The sequence below is a fragment of the Hippichthys cyanospilos genome, chromosome 13 (assembly GCF_059441005.1).
Source record: "Hippichthys cyanospilos isolate Australia breed blue-spotted pipefish chromosome 13, RoL_Hcya_1.0, whole genome shotgun sequence".
Classification (NCBI taxonomy): Eukaryota; Metazoa; Chordata; class Actinopteri; order Syngnathiformes; family Syngnathidae; genus Hippichthys; species Hippichthys cyanospilos.
The window spans coordinates 13,615,553-13,639,969 of record NC_142381.1 but is presented as its reverse complement, the minus strand read 5'-3'; the positions used below and the strand labels follow the sequence as shown (position 1 = coordinate 13,639,969).

General features: G+C 41.0%; 3 protein-coding genes across 5 annotated transcripts in view; 2 read left to right on the top strand and 1 right to left on the bottom strand.

Moving 5' to 3' along the window:
- LOC148413939 (myozenin-2) overlaps positions 1 to 4,929 on the top strand; it is an 8,185-nt gene extending 3,256 nt beyond the window's left edge. For 2 of the 3 annotated variants that reach the window (XM_088431967.1, XM_088431966.1), the window contains 3 exons: positions 1,643 to 1,796; positions 2,707 to 2,881; positions 4,205 to 4,929. In XM_088431967.1, coding sequence (XP_088288093.1) covers positions 1,643 to 1,796; positions 2,707 to 2,881; positions 4,205 to 4,391 — 516 coding nt within the window. In that variant the 3' untranslated portion in view covers positions 4,392 to 4,929. The remainder of the gene's footprint in view (positions 1 to 1,642; positions 1,797 to 2,706; positions 2,882 to 4,204) is intronic. The other variant, XM_088431968.1, reaches the window with a different exon arrangement.
- On the bottom strand, positions 4,746 to 8,760 carry rbm22 (RNA binding motif protein 22). Its single transcript, XM_088431965.1, has 11 exons — positions 8,635 to 8,760; positions 7,899 to 7,952; positions 7,775 to 7,804; positions 7,540 to 7,672; positions 7,346 to 7,446; positions 7,012 to 7,184; positions 6,732 to 6,932; positions 5,743 to 5,907; positions 5,579 to 5,661; positions 5,309 to 5,437; positions 4,746 to 5,217 (listed from the first exon to the last, which is right to left on the bottom strand). Exons 1-11 carry the CDS (start codon positions 8,686 to 8,688, stop codon positions 5,063 to 5,065), a joined length of 1,278 nt encoding a protein of 425 aa, XP_088288091.1. The 5' UTR covers positions 8,689 to 8,760; the 3' UTR covers positions 4,746 to 5,062.
- A 2,049-nt stretch (positions 8,761 to 10,809) lies between these two features.
- ndst1a (N-deacetylase/N-sulfotransferase (heparan glucosaminyl) 1a) overlaps positions 10,810 to 24,417 on the top strand; it is a 58,466-nt gene continuing 44,858 nt past the window's right edge. The window contains exon 1 of the mRNA XM_088431696.1: positions 10,810 to 10,977. The gene's annotated coding sequence lies outside the window, so the exon portion shown is untranslated. The remainder of the gene's footprint in view (positions 10,978 to 24,417) is intronic.

Sequence of the window (24,417 nt, the reverse complement as noted above, 5' to 3'; positions counted from 1 at the left end):
GACTGACTGAACGTGCCTGCAGACAGAGTAAAATATCAGTTCAAACTCAAAATCAGTAATTTGATAGCATAATCTACGGGGGGAGTTCTCTTACGACTCAAATAGCAAAAAGACATCAGTAGTTCATCTAACACAGTGGTTCTCAACCTTTTTGCAGTGATGTACCCCCTGTGATATTTTTTCAGGCAGTACCCCTTAACCAGTGCAAAGCATTTTTGGGTTTAAAAAAAAAAGACTTAAAACGTGCCATTATTGTTTGTTCAATAAATATTTGTCCATTGAAAAAATATTCAATTTAAAGTGTCAACAACACTTTTTTGCTCCCAATCTGTCTTTTGAACAGTTTTTCCTGGCCTCCGATTTCAAAACTAGATAAATGTGTGCAAACACAATTAAAATTTATTCCGGCTTTCTGACAGAAACGATAACTACAATGTGGCCCACGATAAAAATGACTTTGACACCCCTGCTCTAAATTGTCCATATATGTGATTATAAACATGAATGTTTGTATGTTTTCCACAGCACAGATCACAAACTTCAGTATCTATGTCAAGCAGCCACAAATTGCCCCCAGGCTGTGGTTTGGAAACGCTTGCCTAAATACAGTGGACCCCTGGGTTACGTCCTCTCTGGCTTACGTGTTTTCCCACGTTATGAAGTGGAATACTATGTTTTTTCGTCCCCTCTTTACGGCATTTTTTCCACTTTGCAGCTTCAACAACTGTCATGACCTGTGGAGTTGGCTGTGTTTATGTTGTTTTGCCTCCCTCTTCAGGCCATTTTAGGTAATTGCTCTTATTTTCTGGTTGCGTCAATCTGCCTGCACGCACGGCTTATTTTAAGTGGCATCATCAGTCTGCGCATTCTGGCGTCACTAAAGAAATACAGTACAAAGAAGGCTAGGCTAGGCTACCCTCGCTAGGGATTTTGGCCGTAAGTAGCTCAAGTCAACGTCACCCAAAGGTAAATCAAATTTCATTTTTCCTTTATATATTTTTTATTTAAGATGTTATTTAATTGTATACGTGTATATTATATATAAGTAGCACTTACTATACTATTTTTGTTGCTAATTTTAACTATGTATAGACAATGTTGATGTTTTTACCTGGGGTTTTATACGCATTAGCTAATTCCCATAGGTTTCTATTATCCGCCGTGCGACAATAGAACCCTTACGATCCCAAAGAACGGATTAATTTCGTATGGCGGGGGTCCACTGTATTGGGATTGGTTGAGTTAATGGAGCTCATCGTGAAAGCATATCAAATCATAGGTGTATATTTATTTTTATATGCAGTAATAGTTGTCAGGATGGCCTATTGTTATAAGGCAGAGGACTCAAGGTTATTCCTTCCTCAATTGAGGATGCAGGTCTATTCATCCAAGAAAAAAGACATTTAGCTTGGAGCTTTGGTGAATTTCACATTGCTTGTATTACTCACTCCTATTAGGCACATCTTCAGTCTGTCACAAGGCTTTTCTCTTGTAAAGAATCTCAGAGAAAGGCTTGGATAACCCCTGTCCTTTCATACTTTGGAAAACTTTGCAGAACCGCGTCCCTTGTAGCTCGCAGGCATGATTAAACCGAACTCCTAAAACCTTTTGACTGCAACCAATCTAATTGTCCCTTTCTCAGGCCCATCCGGTGGCTGTTCCTCCCCCGCAAATCATCCAAGAGCCTCAGGGAGGAAAAGAGAACCAAGCTTTCTCTATCCCTGGTAAGCATAGCCTGGTCATGAACCTTCAGAAGACGCTAGCAAAGAAGGGCAGTCCTGATGTCCTGGCTCCAGGTAAACAGCGCTGCCTGCGCCGTATCCCAATGGGACGCCGCAGTGTCACGCGAGCATAGTTGGGCCTAATGCTGAGGGGCCTGGACAAAGCCAAAGCTTGTATGTAGACTGTCTGCCTTAAAGTCACAAAACAATGAAAACATTGTTTTGATTGCCGCTTCATAGTGTATGTCATTTACACCGGAAATGTGTAGCTGTTTGTCTGCTGCTATTGCTGGCAGTAGTGACGATGCATTGAAATGTCTTTTAGAGCTGTTGTGTCGTGCTAGTTATGTAAACGCGACGCCTGTTTTTGCTCATATTCAGGAGCATATCGAAAATATTTTCTTTATAACCAAAAGGATGATTTCTCTTCATACTCATTTTAATGATGGGTGACATTGTAGTCATACTTTATGTCAGAGGGCCGTCATGACAGTGAAGTCAAATCAATTTGAAGTTGTTGTCGCACACTTAGCTAGTTTTGAAATCGGAAATTGTTCAAAAGAGGAATTAGCAATAACATTTTTGTTTTAATTTGAGGACAACTTGCAAGTTTGGTATTTTAGCCAGAATCTTGAAGTCAAATCAGCGGGCCACATAAAATGATGTTGTGGGCCCCCAGGCCTTGAATTTGACACCTGTGCCCTAACCAGTGCAAACAAATAAAGTCTTGATGAGAATTTTATTATTTATTATTGTTATTACTGTTTTAAAAGACAAGAATTCTCGTCTATGGCACTGAAAGAGTTCATGTATGCCTTGGGCCACTGAAAAAACTCAGATCGCCCCCGAGCTGCTGTTTGTATACACACGCCTTAAGCTTCATTTGACATATTGAGATTTATTTCCATACGATTTAGACAGATCAGATTATTTTTTGGGGGAAAAAAGGCTTTTGGTGTACATATGAAGCATTTTCTTTCACTAGGATACTCGGCCCCACTGAAGGAAATCCCCCATGAGAAATTCAACACGTTTCCCACATCCTACTGGTCTCCATGGCGAGAAGCTTTACGCCATGATAAGGAGCTTCTAGAAGCCCTCAATGTCCAGCTGCCCTTACCACAAAAACATCAGCTTGCCCACTACAGGTGCTTCAACAGGTAAAGGATTGTTTTCATTGGAAGTACCGTCATTATCAGAGGTTGAAAGAGGTCATCGGTGACCAAAAGATGACCTAACCACCACAATCATCTGGGCTCGAGTCCATCTTTCCACAATTGAAAAATTCAGGCTGCGCTTCCTTGGACCGAGGCTGCACGATGGCTATTTTCAATCTGGACACTGGAGACGGCTCACCGGGGCTCAGTTTTCAAAGCTCAAGAAAGACACGGAGGATCGAAACCAGGGAACGGGGTGAAATGTATCCGTGCTGCGAGGAAAGACAAATATTGCCTTTTGGCAGATGGCGAACATGAAGCGGAAGATTTTACGACCTAAGAGGTTATGTTGTTCTGGGCATAGGCCCGTCCATCTGTTTGTTTGTAGGCCACTTCCTGGTTTCCTATACAGTATTTTCCTTTTTTTTTTTTTTTTTTTTACAAGTCATTTTAACACAATCGTATGAGTTTGCAGGTTTTCAACAAAAATGCAAAAAGCAATTTATGCAACACAATTAGAAAATGCCAGTCCGCAAAGCTGTGAATAAAATTGCAGTAACAGCCATTTATTTTCAGAATCTTAATGGAACTGCCCATCTGGTTACCACCCTCCATGAGCCAGGAATAAAAAATTTGGCACTCCACAAAACTCCTTCAGCCCTTGATTACAAACTGGCTTGGTTGTGAATATCAACTTGAGTTTAATATGTGGAATATGAATTAAGCATCTAAAGGCACCTGCCCCCCCCCCAAATCACAAAAGCAGGTGGATTTTGCAGCCTATCTCCTATTTCACTCAAATAAAATTAATCATGCCATGTTTAGTCGTCGTTTGCTCTAGTTCAGGCAAAATAACTCATTTTGATAATAGTTGATATCCCTGTACACATATACACAAAGAAAACAAAATTTGCAAGTCTGAAATGTACTTGCTTTGGTGGACCACATAAAATGAAGCTGCTAGCCTGACCTGACCCCCGAACCTCATATTTGACACCGGAGATACATGCACATGATGTCACCTTCTTTCTGTCAGCCACTCTGAAAATGAGCCCCCTGCAGCTGGATCTAGTTACACCCCCCCCCCCCCCCCATATTTTGATGAAATTGTGAAACCTCCATCATCAGAGCTCAACTAATGGACAGAGCAGCTGGTGATGAGCAGGTTGAGTCATCCTGAATCCCACGTGGCAGTCTGCCCCTTATCAGACTTTCAATTGAATCAGAAAAATATCCAGAGGCGATATTGACCGCATTTGACGGTACTACGTGATCCGCATTATGCACGGAGATGAAAGTAACGTCGCTTTTTCTTTCGATTCGCAGGTCTCCCATGCCTTTTGGAGGTGCACTGTCCAGCAAGAGGGTGATCCCCATTATTAGCTTCGAGGCCCAGGAATCCCAAAACCTGCCCGGCGCCACATTGGACCGCATGTGTCATCGTCCTAATTTCAACAGAGCGCCTAGAGGATGGGGAGGAGGTCATCACTGCCCTGAATCTAATGAACTCTGAAAAAGGACTAATTAGCTTAAAACTGTCATCTCTGTTAGTCAACAACAACGGGTGGGCGGTGGGGGGCATAACAGATAAAGTCATTAGCTGCTACATTGAATTGTAGTGGCTGCTGAAGCAAAGTCAGGATTTTGAAACTGTAAAGCAGAAGATTACCAGAATGCATCAATCTGATTGGTCACAGGCAAGATCCGTTTGTATAGCTTGACCGAATGTCGGGTAACACAACAGGCATTGTCAAAGATAGAAACAATTACAATTAAATTTCCCATCATTTTACCAAGCTCAGCATTAACAAGCCTCTTTTTCCTGTCACATTTAGTTTGATTATAGATATACAGTACACAGAGACTATTACAGACTGTAATGAATCTGTTTAATAGGTGAAAGAAATATTCAAGGAAAGCCTATGAACAAACTAAGTCATTACGCAGTGGAATATTAACAATGTTTAAAAAATAAGCATAATGACATATCTTGGCCAGCGGACTGCACTGATTCAGTTTGTGCTGCAAAATAAATCTGATGAAATCCTGCATGTTGGATTTTGTAATTCCATCCAGTCCACAGCAGGTTCTAGACCCACAGGCAGCATGGGCATCAGGTATAACAAAAGGTGTGAGGTCGGGGGGGGGGGGACAACCAAGAACAGTCGAGTTAGAGCCTAGCCGCTAATCGCCGTGGCGTGCGCCGTGTGCAGCGTGGGCACCCATCCGCTGGGGATCCTGGGAGGGGTAGTGGATTTGACCTGGAGGTCTCAGGCCCATAGGCGGGGGCATTGGTGGAGCCATGGGACCCATTGGGTGAAACATTGGGGGTCCATAACCTTTGAAGGAAATAGTCAACACATGATATATTTAGGTTTCAAACCTACCTGAACTTGCAGATTAGCATTTGAGTGGCTAATGTTTGTGTACCTGGGGGAGGGGGGTTGAGGCCAGGGGGTGGCGGCAGAGTGAGGTTCATGACAGCTGGGGCGGTGCCCGGGTCCAAGTTGAAATAATTTGCCGGAGCTTCTTCATCAAGAGGAGGAGGCGGAGGCAAGGCTGCAAAGTTGCCGGAAAACAACATCAAGCAACATTTCTGTGCCGACACGTCAAATACAAAAATGAACAACGAATACAAAGCTGTCCAAATTACAACCTGGGACTATTTATGGCAACATAAAAGTGAAGTGTTGCACTCACCTCCGGGTAGGCCTGGCACCGGATCGAGTCTGGTACCCATCTCAGATAGTCCTTCACCCTCCTTCCCTCTTGCAGCCTGAGATCTGAAACATTTTATGAAAGCACACCGTTGGCGTCATCGTACGTGAGTTCACGCAGGTTTCACAGCCACAGCGACGTCTTACCTTCCCCACTTGACCGTCAGCCTCTGACCGTTGACGATAAGCTTGTTGAAGGACTTTTCTGCAGCCATTTCAGCGGCTTGCCGGGTGGCAAACTGGATGAAGGCGCACTGCTGCCTTTGTACGATTGTGATGGTTCGAATCTCGCCAAACTGGTAGAAGTAGCCCCTAAAAAAAAAATCATCAAACTCACGCTTAGACGTTTCCATATTGGAAAATGAGTAATGATTATTAAAAGACGTTTACTGCACCAACTACCGAGTATATAAAAATTGCTTTGCGACAAGATGTTGCTGGCTAAAACTGCACATTTGAGTAAGCTCAGTCTGTTAAAAAATGTTCAGTAGGAACAGTAGCAACTGTGTCAATAGTCAGTTATGTCTACTAAACTGCCTTTCAAAAGTCATCCCACTATCCTCCCCAGCCTATATGGAGCACTTGAGTGCTGCTAGCTCGTGGCTAGTTTATGCTTGCCACTGCGCTTAAAGTGATGCTGTAAGATTTAGAGTGTATCATTAAATGTTATTACATTGGGGGTGGCACTCCTCCGGAAGTCGCCATGTCTGTTATAGCTATGGACAGCAGGAGAACAAGTGTTTATTGCTGAATTTACCGTAATGCCCCTGAATTCACGTACTCCCTGGGAGTATGTGTTATTTAGGTTTTAAGGCTGGTAACCGGTGCCATACAGTACTACGTTAATGTAATTAAGTCATTTTTCTTGTACCCTTAATTAGCAATTGAATGCGATTTCAGAGAAACTTTGTGCTGTTTACGTTTGGAACAACGGATTGGGAAAGCAGTAGACGAGTCAAATCAGCTGTTACGCCGCGACAAGCTGCCAGGAAAACTTTCAAAATAAAAGCATTTATGTACATACATATATATTATACGGTATGGACCGCTTCATCATGACATCTAAACTAAATGCAGTGCATTTTTTTTCTCCAAACAAGGTACTCAGAATATTCAAGGACTCATTTCTGCCATACTTGAGATCCCCATCCGTGACAGTTTCGCCAAGACCCCCGATGTAGAGGGTAGTGATGGACTTGTCGTCTGGAGGGTCCAGCCTGGGCATGGTCGAGGCCCGCTTCAGCAGCTTGTCAGCAACCGGATCGTTAATGCCATAGTAACGATCCTTGATGTTCTGATCAGCCAGCGGGTCATCGGGATCTGTGGGCTTCTCGTGCCTGTGTAAAACAACAAGGCATCAGGCGGGACAACGTCATTGTTTCCACTGATCTGTCATTTGCACGTCTCTAAACTCACCTGTAGGGACACTCTTCACCTCTTCTGCACTCTCCCTTTACCCAGAAGGAGCAGATGTGCGGACGGTTCCTCTTGTAGTACGGCGTTGTGCGGGCGAGCTTCAACAACATGTCACTAGAGCTGGTCGCCTTGCCGACCTGACCGACTGCCCATGTGCCATCCGAATTGGCTAACTGAGAATAAATAAGAACACAGAATAAAGGGATCACATATAGACTACATAAAAAGGGTAATTTATTCAAAATAAAACCAAAATCACATGTAAAATATCTAAGATACGCTGCACAGCGAAATCATATTACGGTAAAAGTGGTTAGAAGGATAAATCAAACACCTCTCTCTCCATGTTCTGTGTAAAGTATTCTTTGTTCACATCCGAGCGAGGAATGTCATCTTTAATGGCAAGGCCAGTGTCTCGAACCTGGATGGGTAAACCTGAGAAAAAGATCAAACAAATTGAGAGTCAAAACTCACAAGATTATTGCGACAAACACAAACGTGTAACATGATCTAAAACCAAACACTGACCATACTCCAGATCCAACAGACATGTCTGACAAACATTCTTCATTTTACTGCAAGTCTGGCAGACTTCGGTCTTCTTGAAACGCATGCGTGTCCCTGGACACCAGCGGAAGACGGTAAAGGGTCGAGCACAAATCTGTTGGCAAAACACACAACCATTAATAGAAGAAAATAACAATTTTTGTTCAAATTTTCAATTGTGTTTGCCCCTAAACTCTTTTAGAGTAAACAGACATACCTTGCATTCTTTTCCATATTTCTCTTTGGTCTGGAGAAGGAAAAAAAGAACATAAATGCTTGATTCCAGAACAAACACTTAAAAAAACAGAATGAGGGGATGCAATGAAGATACAAATGCTCACCATTCGAATATAAGGGTTTTCTCCTAAACATGTCTGACAGAGAATGGGGAAATCCTGTAAGAGAAGTGCGATCAGTAGAGGACATGTTAAGCAATAATGACAAGCAACATAGCACAAAAACCGAAGTAGATTTTTCAGCCAACTGTACTGTATTGAGTGGAGTTTATTTATGTTGAATACGAGTGACAGTAAACTAATATTTAAGTAGATTACAGAGTCTGTACATTTATTAGTTTGCTCGAGGGCAAGAGGTGAATCAATACTTTTACCAGTCGTTCCTGTACTTTGACTTTAACTAAGACTGTGAGTATTTTTTGTTTCCTTGTGAGTCCAGTTAAGCAGAGGATAAAACGTAGTGGCAACTTGGTTTACGTTGAATAGTTCAATGGCAATGCTAATCTGCTAACGGAGCGAGGCTCCGTTTAATCATCGTCCCATCCAAATGATCTATTCATGTTTGGCACGTGATTTTATCACCCGTTTGCAACCAATCGATCGTTTGATAGTGTGAAACTTCAAGATTCGAGCCACCCACGTGAAAAAAAATGAGAGCAGCCACGTTAGTAGCCGACATCATAAGTTAGCTTGCTAATGCTAACTAGCTGGGCAAAGATCGGACATATTAGTGGCAAAAAGGGGAGTATTTTCAAGGAAAAGTTATTCCAGGGAGGTAAGCGGAAATAGATGTTTGAACGGCGGTGTGTATTGTTAAGAAATTAATTGGAGTAAAACGTACCGCGTCTTCCCAATTCTGTCTATTGTAGGTGTTGGAGCCGAGGGACGTCGCCATTTTGCGAAATGTGATGTCAGACCGCAATGAACTGCGCAAGTTCCCCGATTTGCCGCACGGTGTCGACCTTTCTAAGAGTCCACCTCAAGTGGGACGATTCACCACAAAGCACACGTAAAGGTTATCTGAAGGAGCTAACGCTCATCAAGTATGATCATTTTTCTTTCCAAATAGATAGAGTCAATTTGTGTCGAATTGTGTTTTGTGGCTTTTTCCAGACTAAAAAATAGATAATTAGTTAGTTGATTAATTCACAAAACAAAGCTTTTTGAACGCATTGTTTTTTTGTACAATTTTCATTGTTTTTTCTTCATATTTCTACTTTTTTGTTAATGTATTTTATCTGTACTTCTATAAAGTATGATTTCGTTTGCATTCTTTGAATACACGTGTACATTATAATACTGCTATTTTCTTCGTCAGATCATTTTTATATAAGGAACATTCACAACAAAAGTTGTCTCAAGGCAATTTACACGAGTCAACTTATACATTATATTACATGCAAACTACACTTAGAAATGTCACAGAGACAGAAACGGAGATCTATTGTAAAATCTAAAAAAAAAAAAAAAAAAACATAAATAAGGGCTCAGAGAAAAAGCTCATGAATAGGTCAACACTGTAAGCCAATTCTTTCGTCTGCTTACAGTTTAGCTAACCCACCTGTTCACTTCAGGTCAGGGTGTCTTTGCTGCGTGAAACTCCAATTAGTGGGGCACAGGATGTTTGCCATATCGGATTGGCAATAAGCCCCTGATGTTTAGTTAAGTTCAGGATGAGGTTGTGGAGTCAAAAGGATGAGGATTAGATCATGGATCCCTTACTCTTTGTGCCTCTCATTATTTAGGACATCATTAAAAATATTCCGCTCTTTTTACAAGCCATTCTTTGGCTTAATTGCATTTCCAATGCAAACTAAAAAATGTATTTCGCCTTCCTGTTTCCTTTTGAATGAGCTGTGCAATGAGAATTTATTTTGCGTTCTCTTGGAGATGGAGCATTGGCCACTTGGTTTTAATGAGTCGTGTGACCTTGTCTTCTATGTCATGTGATGTGGATGAGACAACCAAAGCTGTTTTGAAGGACGGCTTTGTTTCGGATTTAGCCACTCCCTAATCAGAATCACCACAAACTCATGAGTCACAAGGTCAGAGGACATCAAGGTGAATACTTTCACAGATGCTCCAAAAAATGCTCAGTGGTTGGATTGATTTTTTTTAAACCTTGCTCACATTTAATTTCCAACTAGTGTAGTAATTCATGCATGATAGTACATAGTAGACACAATCAGTACCATAATGTGGTTCTCATTTGTACAACAAGAGAAATCCATCTCAGTGGGTACATCAGGACTTCTTCCAAATACTGTATTATGTATAAATTCATTCAAGATGGACTCTGTATTGAGTATATACAGTACTTTCACAGACCATTTCATTAGGGACATCTGACCAGTTTGGTTAGTGGTGATACTGGCAGTCAGGGAAATTTTGAGTATGCTTCTCTGATATAACTAAAACCAATATTTTGCAAAAAATAGTTGAACAAAGGATGGATAGATAGATAGATAGATAGATAGATAGATAGATAGATAGATAGATAGATAGATAGATAGATAGATAGATAGATAGATAGATAGATAGATAGATAGATAGATAGATAGATAGATAGATAGATAGATAGATAGATAGATAGATGGCCAAAGATGCGCGCGTGCACACAAAACCAAAGTGTTGACTGTTCAAACGTCGAATGAACATCTTGACGTTAGTTAAATTTAATGCTGCGATGTAGAGACCAGCATGTTAATGAATAATCTTGCCACATTCGAACAAGAAAGCCTTTAAAAAGTATAATAAAATAGGCTAATCCTAATAATACCTCTTGCTTATTCTCATGTAGTGAAGATAGATATACACGCACTCAAATACAGTTCACCGCGGCTTCTATAATCTCATGACTGAAGTGCACAGCTTCATTTAAACCCCGTCAGAAATCTGGACACACACGCATCATTTCTTAGCGGACTTGTGCAGCTGGCATGTGTGCAACCTGGGAGGAGAAATGCTCCACAGCAGTGCCCCCTATGGACAGTTATGGAGTACTGCGGGTGCACAGAGCTGCAGAAAGAGAGGGGGCATTCTCAGATTTCCCGACTTCTCCCGGCCGCTCCGCTGCTTCCACATCACCGCGGCGAACCGAGCCGACGTGCGCCCAGCTCGCCCCAATTTCGCGGCCATTACACAAAGCGGCCAACGTTTGCGGGTTGCTGTAGCTCCATACGAGGTGAGTTCATCGACGCTGATCCGCTTCGTCGCGGCGTTTTCGCACATGTTCTCCCCGTCGCTCACTCGCCCTCCCAAGCTAGGCTAGCAGTGTGTTGTTGGCGCTGGCGGAGAACGAGGCCAGCCTTCGGCCTCTCGGAGCTCCGCGGGCTGGAAAACTGCAAGCCCCGGTGGTCTCGCGGCTTCGTTCGCCGCTTGATGCTACTTCATTTGGCGGCCGTAACGGGAGTAAGCTTGCCATATTGTCGAAGTTTGGACTCGGATTAGAGCCGCTATGCGGTTGCATAGCGGGATTTAGTCCTCGTTCATTCCGCAACGGAGCCGATCCGCCGCCACGGACGATAACTTATTTTTCCAACTTTGTAGCTTCTGCTGCGGTTTACTACACGGCCGCGAGACCATTGCGGTAAGTTAGCTTAATCAGGGGTCGCGATCGACCTACAAATGTCACCGTGTAATGTGTGTTTAGCTATCAAGGATTTAAAAGGCCAAACCAGTTTGTGTGCAGATGATATAAAGGTCGACACGGCTCTCTGACAAAGGTGCATAAACACGGGAACGTAACGGCGGATTTTATTTCATTTTGCCAAACGACAATAGGGAGTGGGATCGTTAATAGCTTCCTTGGCAGACTATTCTGGAGGTACCTGTAGGAATTGCCTCGTCGCTTTTTGTATAATTAGTAACGTTGCTGCACAGTTGCACGGCTGAATAATTTGGAAAGCGGTGGATAATGCACGCATGCTCGATTGCATTATTATCATGTCTTGTTTTCTATTTTGCAGTGTTCCATCATTGTTTTTTCGGTTGTCTAAACAATGTCAGTTTGCTTTGTTGTGCGCAATGGTGAGAGGTGAGAACACACGCCCGCCTTTCCTTTGAAGGCATATTTATAAACAAGCATTCTAAACATTAGACTTCACACAAGAGGTAAAAACGGGCAGCCCAGACCTGCCTAAAATGTTTAGCCTCTGGGTGTGCATGCATGTGCCTATAGGAGTGGGATTGCAAAGGAGCAATGACTCACACTGTTTGTTTGCCAAAGTCCAAGGACTTTCTCTGCATTTTGTCCCGTAAATGTTGTTTTTGAGTCGTTTTATTAGATGATTTAATTTGCATCCTGGATTTTTAACAAAGGCTGTCATTTATCTGTCAAAAATTACGGCGGGCCGAATCTTTCCGTTACGTTCTGTTTATCTTTGCCAAATATTTGTGTGGTTGTTCTAACGTTCCATCTGACTGCTCCCGCTGGCTGGCAAACTAGCTGTGATCCAGCGTGTCCGCTTCATGAAGGCTGCCACAGTCATTTGATGGTGTTTATCAGCATCTCATACTTAGATATACTGTATGCCCGTAAAAAGCTGCGGCTCCTTAGTCTCAAAGCCTACGCCTTGTAAAGCACACAAAGCATGACAGTGTCGCTCATCAAATGGTGACAGCTAAACAGTGTTTGCTTGAGCATCAGATTCAGATGTGATTATGGCTTTGTAAAAGCGGCAAAAAATGTTGCTTCTTGTCAATCATAGCTTTGACTAGATTGTTGTTATTGAACGTCTTCAAGGGAGAGAATGAATTAAATGTCTCTGCAGTCACTGTCCCATCTCATTTATTAAATAAGCTGCAATGCCTAAAACTTCCTCTGTCTTTTTCCACGTCATCCACGTTCCTTGTTGCCACACAGTGTGTTTAGGGCAGACTTCATTAAGAAAGAGGGGAAAAAATGGGGTGGGTCCGGAGCCAGGCATTTTTCCAGTACTCATATTGGAATACCCCTCAACTCTGTCCGCTGTGTGTAAACCCCATTAACCTCTTTGAAGCAGAAATCCTACAAAACTCGCATAATATATCCTACATTCATCCACCTCTGAGGTTTTTATTAAAACCCAGGAAAAGGCGGTAGACTGCTACAACTGCTCTTTTAATCCATTTTGGCCTATGAAACATGATAGAACCACAAGAGTGACATTGCAGGCTAAAAAAGCACATTTAAGTCAACCTGGTTAAAAAGTGATCAGTACAAACCGTAACTGTGGTCAAAGCATCAAAGTCATCAAGTCCTTTGTATATTAAACTGCCTTTGAAATGTAATCACTGCTCTCATCGGCCTGCTAGTGGCTCATTTAGACTAGATGATGTTATAACGCTTGGCTACAGCCATGACTACTGCGGCGAACGACCAACACCTTCATTTCATCCCCCTTCAGGACCCCTTGCTTCTCAAACACATGCCTGCCGTGAAATAACGCAACCAAGGCACCCGTAGCTGTCCAACAATAAGCAGGATCCAAAACTCAGAAAAAAATGATTGAACGAATGCTTGCCTAACACAGAAACAATGAGAAAATGACAATTTATATGTCATGTTTTCTTATGTTTATTGGTTCAATTTCTGTTATAACTTACTAATTTCACTGTGTTTGTTATTGCATAACTGATTTTACTCCATTGTATGCAAAGTTGAGTATAGAACTAGAACAAGATAGTTGAAAATCGCTGCTATTTTCATGTGATCTTAGACGAATTTGCTAAAGTGGTATATATTGGTCTTTCTATGTATCAAATGTACCTGTGGTATCAGTAACTGGTATCGGTGACTACTTAAGCGTTGACTACTCCAACTGTGATTCATCTGGGGAAAATTATTGTATTAAACATCCCCATTAATCTTTCATTTAAAACTGCCCAAATTTTGGTGAGTTTCAGTTTCACAACAGTGTTATCCAATTTCTGAAGTACTCCATGTAAGCAGACTGTTTATCTAAAATGAAACATTTGCTTTCACTTAAGAAAACAATGATCAACATGTTTACTTGTTTGACATTTTACAGACCAAACCAGTAACTGAATCACGTCAGTTTTAAGGGATGGCGTGCTATCAAATAAGGCCATTGCAATTAACGCGTGTTTATTTTTATCCAAATAATTTAGGAATGAATTATTCGTAAGTTTCAGCCCTATTTAAAAATGCCGGCTCTTGCAGGAACCGTGAAAGAGCTTCTCTCCTCCTGTAGTACTTATTCATGTTATTGTAGCTTTCCAGCATTTTCTAGGGGAATTTGTAACAATGAAGTTTTTGGATGAACCAGAGCGAAACTGCACTGCAGTGGCATTTAATATTGCATAAATTGAGGCTATTTTCCATGCTGGGTGGTTGTTAGTTGAGAACTCTTTTTCTTTGTTTTTGGCTGAGGCTGCATTATCATGATTGATGTTAGTGTAAGTACATTTCCAGCATCATAACACAAGTAAGTATTAGCAAATGATCTGTTACTATTTGTAATCCTCTGGAAAACCTGGACAGTGGCATTTGAATGGTGCAAGGCCTTCATCAGATTATTGGCAGACAGTGAGGGTATGCACATGTGCGAGTGACTGGACAAGCTAGTGATGCGGCCGAATGCTACACTATGCAGGCGGGTCAGATTACTGAACGATTAGCCATGACCGCCTATCCAGGCCTAGGGAAATGATTTTCCACTGTCATAATTCCCAAGACTGAATTACACAGGCTGGTCAGTCAGAGGTACTTATTACTACCAAGGCCCTATCATCGCATATTGTTTGAGTAGTTTTCCCATGTCGGAGTTCAGAAAATATTTCAATTAGTGTATTTAGAAGTAAGAAGAAAGAGGTTTAAAAAAATAAGTAAATATGAGCCAACTTTGGCAAAAGGTTGCTTTGTAGTTCTGGAGGTTACCTTTTAAGGCCTTGATACACAAATCCAATAGGTGGTATGCATTGTTTATGTTTTTATATACCACACCTCACGTTGGCATTTATTTTGATTTATCTAAAGAAAAAAGTCTTGTCAAATATTCACACAAATAATGAATATTGATTTTTAATACCAATTTTAACGTGAACCTAACATTCTTAGCTCGTGTATATCTCACTTAAAGAGATTAGACATTTTTAGCAGTAAAATTTGACATTTTGGGAGAGACACGGAAAACATGCAGGATACCGGCCCTCGAGGACAGAACGTATTCAATCCCACAGACGTAATTTTATGTTTTTAAGAGTTCAAACATTCCAGGTACTTTACATATATTTGGAAATAAACAAATAAATGTTATTTATTGTCTTGATTTATGTCAGACTGTTTATCAAGGCCTTTGTATTTTGAAATTAATGTGTCAGCAGACAGACAGAAAAGAGAACTGAAACAAGAAAGGAGCCTCACATATTCCATTGTGACACACAAAATCTGAGCGTGCGACAGGGCCTTCGAGGCAATTCAGTTGAATAGAAGCTTTGACCAATGAAGAAGGAAAGAAGATAGACTTTGGGAGAGGCCAGCTACTAGATGTAGGGCAGTGTTTCCAAGGTGCGTACCCCCTCAGGCTGGAATCTGATACATTCCAGAGGTTCCCCTATCCTGATGAGTAACTGTGACAAGGGTGTCGCATTTCATCAGATGGCACTTGATTGGAGTGGAAATTCTGGGAAAAGTAAGATTTGTGTCAAAAGTCGTGGTCTAATCAACTCGTTGTTCTGAGAACTTGACCTAAAACTGATTCGGGGGCTCTAGTCTATAGTGGGATATTTATTATTTTTCTAATGACCAAATCTCAATTCTGGCAAGACACCTAAAAATCACAAGTATTTTCTTGACTTGTGGCTACAAGAAAGTGGTATGACATGCTTTTGTTAGATCAACATTCTATCAATGTAACAATCTATGAGTCTCATTTCATCAGATTTGGAAAGTGTTCAACTCCTGAAGGTAGTTGTGCGATATAACCACATAGTACAATAATCTCTCTTTTTTTGCAGCAATTTTGCTCCACTTATGAAATCTGTAAAGTAGCAACCGTTTATTTAGTTATTATTTATAGATGTTGAAAAGTTTATTGCATAACTAAAACAATATGCATTTGAAGTACAGGTATTTTTTATCTATGGAATTTACTTGTTTGTTTTTATCTAACCTTTTTGAACACACTGACGTTGGCATCTCCCTGATGTTTTTTAAAAAATTATCGCAAATTTTCTGACATTATGGTCCAAACCAAAAAATCATTTCATTTGAGCATTTTCTGTGTTCAAGGGATATAAACATCCATCCATCCATTTTCTTCAGCTGCTTATCCTCACAATGGTCGCAGGCTTGCCGGTGCCTATCCCTGCTGGCTTCAGGCACTAGGCTGAGACCCCTTGAACTGCCAATTGCATTGCACAGAGCAAGGAAACAACCATTCACTCACCCAATCACACCTTAGGACAAATTAGTATAGTCAGGATAGAAACAAAATTATGTCAGATTCATCAATAAGAGAATCAATTTTAAACAAAAATTGTTAAAAATGTAATTAGTTGTCACCCTACGTTGTATTCACATTTTGTTTATTTTATTTTCGATATCAAATGTGTCTATAAATAAACTTAAAAAAAAGTGAAATGAAAATGCTGTACACTATCATTTTTAGGAAACAAAACTAGATGTCAAATTGTGCATCTCGCACAGCGCTACCCTGAAGTGCTGCTTTATTTAGTTGTCAAAAACAAGTGGTCAGGTATTATTAATGGACTTCATCTTAGTCATTCGGATGGACTCTTGGGGTGCAGTGTTTTATATTATCTCTTGGCGAGCTGCTTCCCGGTAATGAACCCATTTTCGTGGATGGAGTAATAAGAATGTGCCACTTCACTGTAGGATATTCTAACCCTGTACTCATCATAAGTGCTATCAGTCATCAGGTATGATTAGACCCCCACCACCCCCCCTTTCCATTTAGCAATGCAGCAGACTCTTTCCCTGGGTAAGCTTTGTGTACTGCATTTTCAGTCGTACGAATTGTTGTCTTGCATTTCCTTTCAAAGTGCATTATGGTAAAAATCTTGACGTTAGCTGAGGTTGTACATTTGCTCATTATATAGCTTCTGTATGGTTGGTTTTGGGCTAATGTTTGGTGCTAACCAGTGGGATCAAAAAGGGCAGACAGGTGGACTTGAGTTGGTGTTGGGGGTGGCTCCATGTTTTTCCAGTTGTCCAGTGCGCTTGGCTGAGACCACACATATTCTCACCTCATGTCATCGGTAATAATGTTTGGCATATTTAGCCTCTCACTGCTGCGGTTTAAAAATAATCACATTCCTAGCTGGAGGTGGAGCCTAGGAACAAACCATGAACTCTTAGATTTCAACTTGTGCTGAAAAAAGACCTCAGGTGCCCCGTTACAAAGAAAAAAATGTCAAGCCAATCGCAGCAACAATTGTCAATCTTTTCCATGATAGTAAAACACACCAGAAACGTGATCAGAAGGTTAACTTCAAAATATATAAAATATGGACACAAATGCTTTTACTTTGAAGTTCTTCCCAGCAACATGTCGCGGCATAAGAACTTGGCTAATATTTCCACTGCAACTAACGCTCCGGACTCATGATACAACAACACAACGTTGTCCTGAAATCACGTTTAATCGCCATTTCACGGTGCTAATTAATGATTCAATTACGCTGACATTGACATATAGCACCCGTTGCCAACGTTTACCAATTATAGCTGTGTTTAGCATAAATTAGCAACTAGCTAGCAGCATTTAAGTAGGCCGGACAAGATCCATTTACTTTTTCAAAGGCTTTTTTTATTTAGCAAACAATAATTGACTGCTCACTTTGCTGATAGCCTACATGACACAGTTACTGTTCCTACTGGTCACATTTGAACAAATCATGCTAACTCAAATGTGCTGATTTCTGCTGGCAAATTCGTCTCTTAGATTAACATTTATAGGGAGCGATTTGTCTGGGCAAGTAATATGTTGTTAAGCACAGTTTAAATTTCAGTTTAAAAGAAAACCAATGATCATCAGCAATGTATCAACGTTGGTCATTCATTACAAAGTGGTTTGAATTTTCTGTTTATTAAAATACCCCAAAAATACTCAATAGCTGCAGCCCTAATTTCAACCTGTATGGTCAATTCGATGGCTATTTTACATTTTTTTCAACTGTATTCTCATTTAATTACGTCCACTAGATTGTACCGTTACACCATATCTCTCGTTGCGGGAATCCAATCTTGAAACGGGATCCAAGCTGTGACCTTTTGTCACAGGAAAACCATGTTGCCTGTGTAGCGAATACAGGTGTGTGTGCGTGTTTGTGCCTGTGTGTTTACAGCGCTGTCTTGATTGGCGAGTGACACCGTGAGGAAAATGAAGAGTGAATGAGAGTGAGACAAGGTCTCTCAGTTGTACCTCATTATTCTGTGATAATGGACTGCCTGAATATCCGTGCAGCATAAAATCACATCAATGTCTGGTCCAGTCTCCCGTTCTTGAAAGCAGACCAGGTCATGGCGTCATGACATTCCATCAGGACAGAGTAAACTTCAGCAGGGCTTCTGGTGCCCAGTGCCTTCACTATTCTGTCTCTGAGCCCCATAGCAGATCTCGTTGCCACACCACAGCGAGTCATTTGGTGTCTGCTTGGCTCCCATCTGTGAATGAATTTGGCTTCATTGCAACAAAAACAAAGCACCGCAGCATGTGAGTAGTCTTGACCACATCGACTGTAAGTATTGGAGTGGAATTTTTGGGTTTAGTGCGTTGTGGCTAAAATCTTTCAATTGCATATAACAAATACCTCTGTGTCAGGTTGTCAAGCAATTGGCAGGGTGAATAGTGAAACCAGATTAGTTAGTTATCACTGGAGAGGTGCACTAGTTTGTATTCTTCTTCTTCTTATTATTATTATTATTACTTTTTTTTATCGCCAGTCCAGGAGTTGATGTTTTCACTCCAGCTGATTATTTGCTTTTCTTAATATAGTTAGGTATAAACCAAAATGAAAATACCTGGCCAAAACCCAAAATGATAAACGCTAGGTCGAAAACCCTAACCCTGAAAAAAAAAAAAAAAAAAAAAAACTCTCTTTGCACATGACCTTGTGGCATTTAGTCACAGTCAGCAGCCTGCACAGTTCTACGAATTAATGATTTGAAATGGAAATGAAAAAAAAGTACGTACTAGGCCTCTGGTCATTATTCTTGTTCAGTATTTTAACCCCTGTTTAAATGGAACTAATTCAAATGTGCTCCAGCTTTTGTTGTAAACGTTATAATTATACTGTATATAACAAAGGCAGGCAATACCATCCACTAGAATGGAAAACAGAAGCCTAGTTCTTTGATTAGGCATCGTTAACCCAAGTGACTAGATAGGCCGTTGATTGGAATTAAGTAAAATATCAAAGTAATTTCAGCCCATCATTCTTCTTCTATGTCAGCTTTTATAAAATGATAGGAAGCCCACATTGTTTATACATTTTCAGTTAACATTCATTGCATTGAGTGACTTTTTTGTCTGAATTTAAAATGTCAGACAGTATTTGAATGCACCACATAGTTAGCGACTAGCTCTGAAGGCCTGCTGCTGTATTTTACGAATGTAAATGTAATTAAAGACTACCTGTGTCTTTTAGTCCTTAATCAGTGACTGACCACAATCTCATAAATAAATATAGTTGTATTATGACTATTCCATTGCCGTACTATTCCATTGCCATCCTAGTGTTGTCAGGAGTGCTTATTTTTAAGTATCCTTCGCCACACACCATTGGTGTGTGATCTGTGTTTTTGACCTTTGTGCCTTTTTTGTGTGTGTGTGTGTGTGTGGGAGGGGAGGTTGTACGCCCATAGTCCCAGGAAAGTTGTGAAAAATGAGTTTTTGCATCGTTTTTGGGACATTGTTTTGGTTTTAATTTTCTTTCGCACGAAAACAGAGGTTTTTTTTTCCTGTTTTCTACCACTAATTATGCAGTAGCAGAAAATTCTGTGCATCCTTATTAATCTTTATTAATTGTGCATCTGTCAGGCACTCAAGCACAGGTTGCACAACTTGTTTTAAAGAACCGATACAACAATAAGTTGTTGAATGTTCTACATTATTTAATTTATTTTTACAGCATTGCATTCCATATCGTTCGAATGAACAGTCGTAGGGGTATGATGTCGAACTATTTCTGAACAAACTGTCATGTGAGGTTCCGGCCCGTTCTGTGAACAGCTGAATTGATCTGTTACTGCTTGGTTATATCGCACAATGGAAAGCATAGTGTGTGGGTTGTTTCCAGGTCACTCCATAAACTTTAATAACAAACTGACCACGTTAATGGCATACCTCTTCCCCATTTTGAATTGTTGAAGTGGAAACATTTTCATTGGTGCCAGTCAGAGGTTTAGCTACTGGCTTCACTGATCCAAGGCGCTGCCCTGTCTGCCCATCCTGCTGTCTCGCTTCATTTATGGCTGACGCGTATGTGTGTGTTTGTCCCTTTGGACAAGACAGGTGTTGCCAACCCACCGGCTCAGTACAGAGATCTCTGTGGCACCCAGACTGGAGGGCGACTCGAGATTGCAAAGGACTGAGCGTTGTTTTGCCAGCTCTGTTCGGGATCTTTGAACAAAATGGTTTGTGGGAGGGTTACGGCTGGTCGCTCTCAGTGGGATGCGCTAGAGCTGAAAGCCTGACAATTTGACAAAGGGGACACAAAACCAGCGCTGCCCAACATTTTGGGCTCCACAAGCCCAAAAGCACAAACAACACCCCTGCCCCCGCTGTTAAGTGTTTAAGTGGCCGGATAAGGTTAGTGAATGGGACACAGGTGTCTGGGCCGTGCCGTGTATGCCTGCTGGCTAGAGGTCTGTTTTGTTTTCTCTTGCGGCAACTCGACCCACGTTTATGGGCTCCGCTGCCCTTAGGGTGGTCCATCTTTGCTTTTTGTCCGCCACTGAACAGGGATTGGCTGGATCTGGTCAGGAATGTGATTGAAGGAAATTCAAGATACCTGACGACACAATGCTGAGGTGAAACATCAATTAGGGCTGCAACTAGGGATTATTTTCATCATCAATCTGTCAATTTTGTCGATTTACTCTATAAGGTGGATTTAAAAAAAAAGGTTTTCTTTTAAATGAATCCCGAGCGAAGGGTTGCTTCTTTCTTGCTTTCCCGATGTTGCCTTACTTTGCTTTTTTTGTTGTATTTTTTTTTTTCTTACTATGCATTAGGGCTGGGCAGTACATTACATTAATTTGATTAATTAGTCATCTTTGGCCCTGAATGAGTTGTGACATTTAAGCACGTTATGCACAAGGTCTGCATGTTAAGTTTATGTTACTGATTTTAAAACAGTTACATAAATGTTTGTTGGGTTTAGTAGTTCAGTTAAAATTGATAAAATTTGAGTGACTGGTAAAAATCGAGATTTAAGTTTTGGGCCATATCGCCCAGCTGTACGAAGCATTTCCATGAGATGTGAGTTTTAGTTTAGAATTAGCTTGCCTTGACGAGTAAGGGAATTGCAGTGCTCTACGCACAGAACCAACAAGACAGCTTTTATGTCGTGTTTAGTTTTTCTGCATCTGTTATCGTTAAAAAAAAAAGCTCAAATTTTCATCTTTTTACTAAAAAGTGGTATGTTTTTTCTCAATTTGACGCCGATAACATTTTTTCTTTGATGACTCGGATGCTAGTTTGGTCCCGTATATCATGAAATCAGCAAAAATGTTGACAATTTTGGTTCAACATAATTATAATCAGTTTTTGTACAGGACGAAAGGAATTTGAAAGTATTTCCAGTTGAGAGACTGATATTATAAGCACCAGACAATAAATGGTCTCTGAACGAATGTCAGTTATCATATTCAGTTATCGAATTTGGCAGTCAAATATTTGTTGATTAATTGGTAATTGTTGCTCTAATATTAAGCAAATCATTCCGCTTCTTAAATTCTTCCTCCCGTTGTGATTTCCATTATCCGCCTGTTCTTCAGATCTGGCCCAGCAAAGCAGGTGTTTGAAGTTGTCAAGACTATGGCTTTACCGCCGAGTCCTCAAAGCCATTCATGTGACAGGTATTGAAGAGCCGGAGGGCAGTAATGTGACTCCCACATAGTCCGCTGCCTTTCCAGGCTCCATCTTCCACGCCCAATCTCCCACTTTATTCCCACATGCAGCCTGTCTCATGTAGGCGATGCAGAGCTGGCCTTTGTTGAGTAACAGTCCAAGGTATTCTTTGGGTCCTGAAGAAAATTCTTTGGGTGTAACCACATCACAACACGGTCCCCCTTCTAGGGGAAGTAGGTTGAGGTAATGGGCCCCTCAGACACCTCAGTGTTTTGACTGTGGACCAACAAAGGTGGCTTGCCTTTTCCACACTGATGTACCATAACTCTCCTTGAACAATGTACAGGTTTTTCCCATATCAAATAATCCAAACTTGTCCCACCATATTATTTACGGACTCATATAAAAATGCACATTTTATAGAAAATCACTGGTACCAAGGTACACTTGTTTCTAAACATACTCCAGCATTAGCGGCTACAGTATTAGCAGCTACTGTTTAAGTACACAGGACAAGAGCTGTTTGCTATTTCAAAGGCTGTTTGATTTAAGAAACGTAAATGACTCTGTACAATTTGATGCTGACAGTTGCTGTTCATACCAATCTTTTTTTTTTTTTTATTAAACTAGGCTTACTCCAATGTGCTGTTTAATGTAGCAAAATTGCTACTGTGGTTTTTACTTTGATTCGTCTCATAGACCAAAGTCAATTGGGCGATATTTGTCAAAAAAAAAAATACAATAAGAAATCTTAACGCTCAGAAAACAGGAACATATCTTTAGCACCAGCCGATTACCGTGGTTAATATAAAAAAAAATAAAATCTTGCCCTGGATGCCTGCTAATTAGTTTACATGTCAGAGGGAAAGAAAGATGTCAAGCTATTCGTAACACTAATTCTCCGCATGACAATAAAACACACCGGAAATGTTTTGAGTAGGCCAATTTACTTTATCAATTAAAATATGGATACAAATGTCTTAGAAGCTTTTATTTTGAAGTTGATCCTGGTAGCTTGTTGTGGTGCAACTGCTTGATTTGTCTCTACTGCAACTGTTGCTCCTGACTCTCGATACAAACAAGACAACATTGTCCTGAAATCACATGTAATTTTCAATTGAGGGTGCTAATAAATGACTCTTACAGCCCCTCCTGCCAAGATTGAACATTGGCTTGGATGCCACTTAAACTGCATGTAGCATAAATTACCTGTAGCTACTGGTGCTTGAGTGCTCCATATAGTCTGGCAGGATAAGATAAACAAGATAAATGACTGCACACTTTGATGCTCACAGCCTAAAAAAAGTGGGGGAGGGGGATATCATACACATATCTACAGTACTTTTTGAGTAACCCCTGTGGCCGCTCCAGATGGCCCAGCCTCAGAGCAGGTTTATCACGAGCATACTGTACACTTAATATCTGGGCCGCATACCAAACTCACAGCTTCCTGTCTTTCCTTGTATATGCTCCCCGCAAACTTGTTCTCATTTCTCCTCACTGCCCCCTGCACAATTGTCTCTGATGCATTCTCAGCAGTGCCCCGGTTTTTATTTTCTCTATTCCTTCCATACTTTTAAAATTTCAGAATCCATTTCATTTACCCCGAGGCACAGCGGGGTGGTGGCAAGAGACAGTGTCGCAAATTAAAATCGGTCTCCCCTGTTTGCTCCCTTTGGACGTTGTAGCAATAGCAAATTGAGCGAAGGAGAACACAGCAGCAGAGCTGGTGGAGAGAATAGCGGCGCGCTCGGGGGGGACTATTTCCTATGCATTGTCTCCTTCCTCAGGATGTATGGTGGAGTAACACCTTTCCCATTTTTTTCCCTCAAAAATCTTTGACAAACATGCCCTAACTAGAAGGTCTCTCTGCTTTTCCTACCATGTACGCTGACCTAGTTCATTATTTTGGGTCTAGTGAGTCATTAATTGACATTATCTAACCGTTCCTGTAATGATGTAGGGCTGGCTCGAGTGTCAGACTCATTGTTGTTACGGTGGCGCACATTTGTATTCCAATTTTGGCTTCTTGCAATAACGCATCATCCTCAAAATCCAGAGTATATGTGTTTAATAGGTGAGCTGTGCACTGTAATATGTCATTGTGTCAGAGTACAATACAATGACTAAGTGCATTGAATGCAAATTAATCATGTACGATGGCAGCAGTTGAATAGTGTTGTGTTGTGGGCAAGGGAGGGCTAATAGTGATGGCGGAGAGAAAGAGGGGGAGGTGGGTAAGAGGGAGGCAGTCATCGCTGGGTCCATTCATCATGCAAGGCCTGCTGGGATGAGCCGGGGTCAGAACTGCACAACACAATTACAGGCTGTTCTGGTGTATCCGCCGCGTTCTGAGTAGGTTCTATTGTCGTTTGTTGTTTCCGCGTTTCTATATATCATAAGCGTGTTTTCCTAGCTGGTCTGTGGACTCATTCATCTTGTTCCTTGTATTTCTTCTCTTACGTGTCTTTCAAGTCATTACTCAAAGTGTGGCCGAATCATCTGCTGCCAAAACATCTTGATTAGCTAAGATATGTTTGTTTCTTTTATATGGATGGGATTATATCGTACGAAGAAATCTTGCG

Bases quoted from the DNA above. Each gene is read 5' to 3' on its own strand.
- rbm22 (XM_088431965.1), bottom strand. From the start codon at position 8,688: ATGGCGACGTCCCTCGGCTCCAACACCTACAATAGACAGAATTGGGAA. The intron at 7,953-8,634 runs GTACGTTTTACT...CTTCTCTTACAG, and splicing joins GACAGAATTGGGAAGACGCG to GATTTCCCCATTCTCTGTCA. The intron at 7,185-7,345 runs GTGTTTGATTTA...ATTTATTCTCAG, and splicing joins CACAGAACATGGAGAGAGAG to TTAGCCAATTCGGATGGCAC.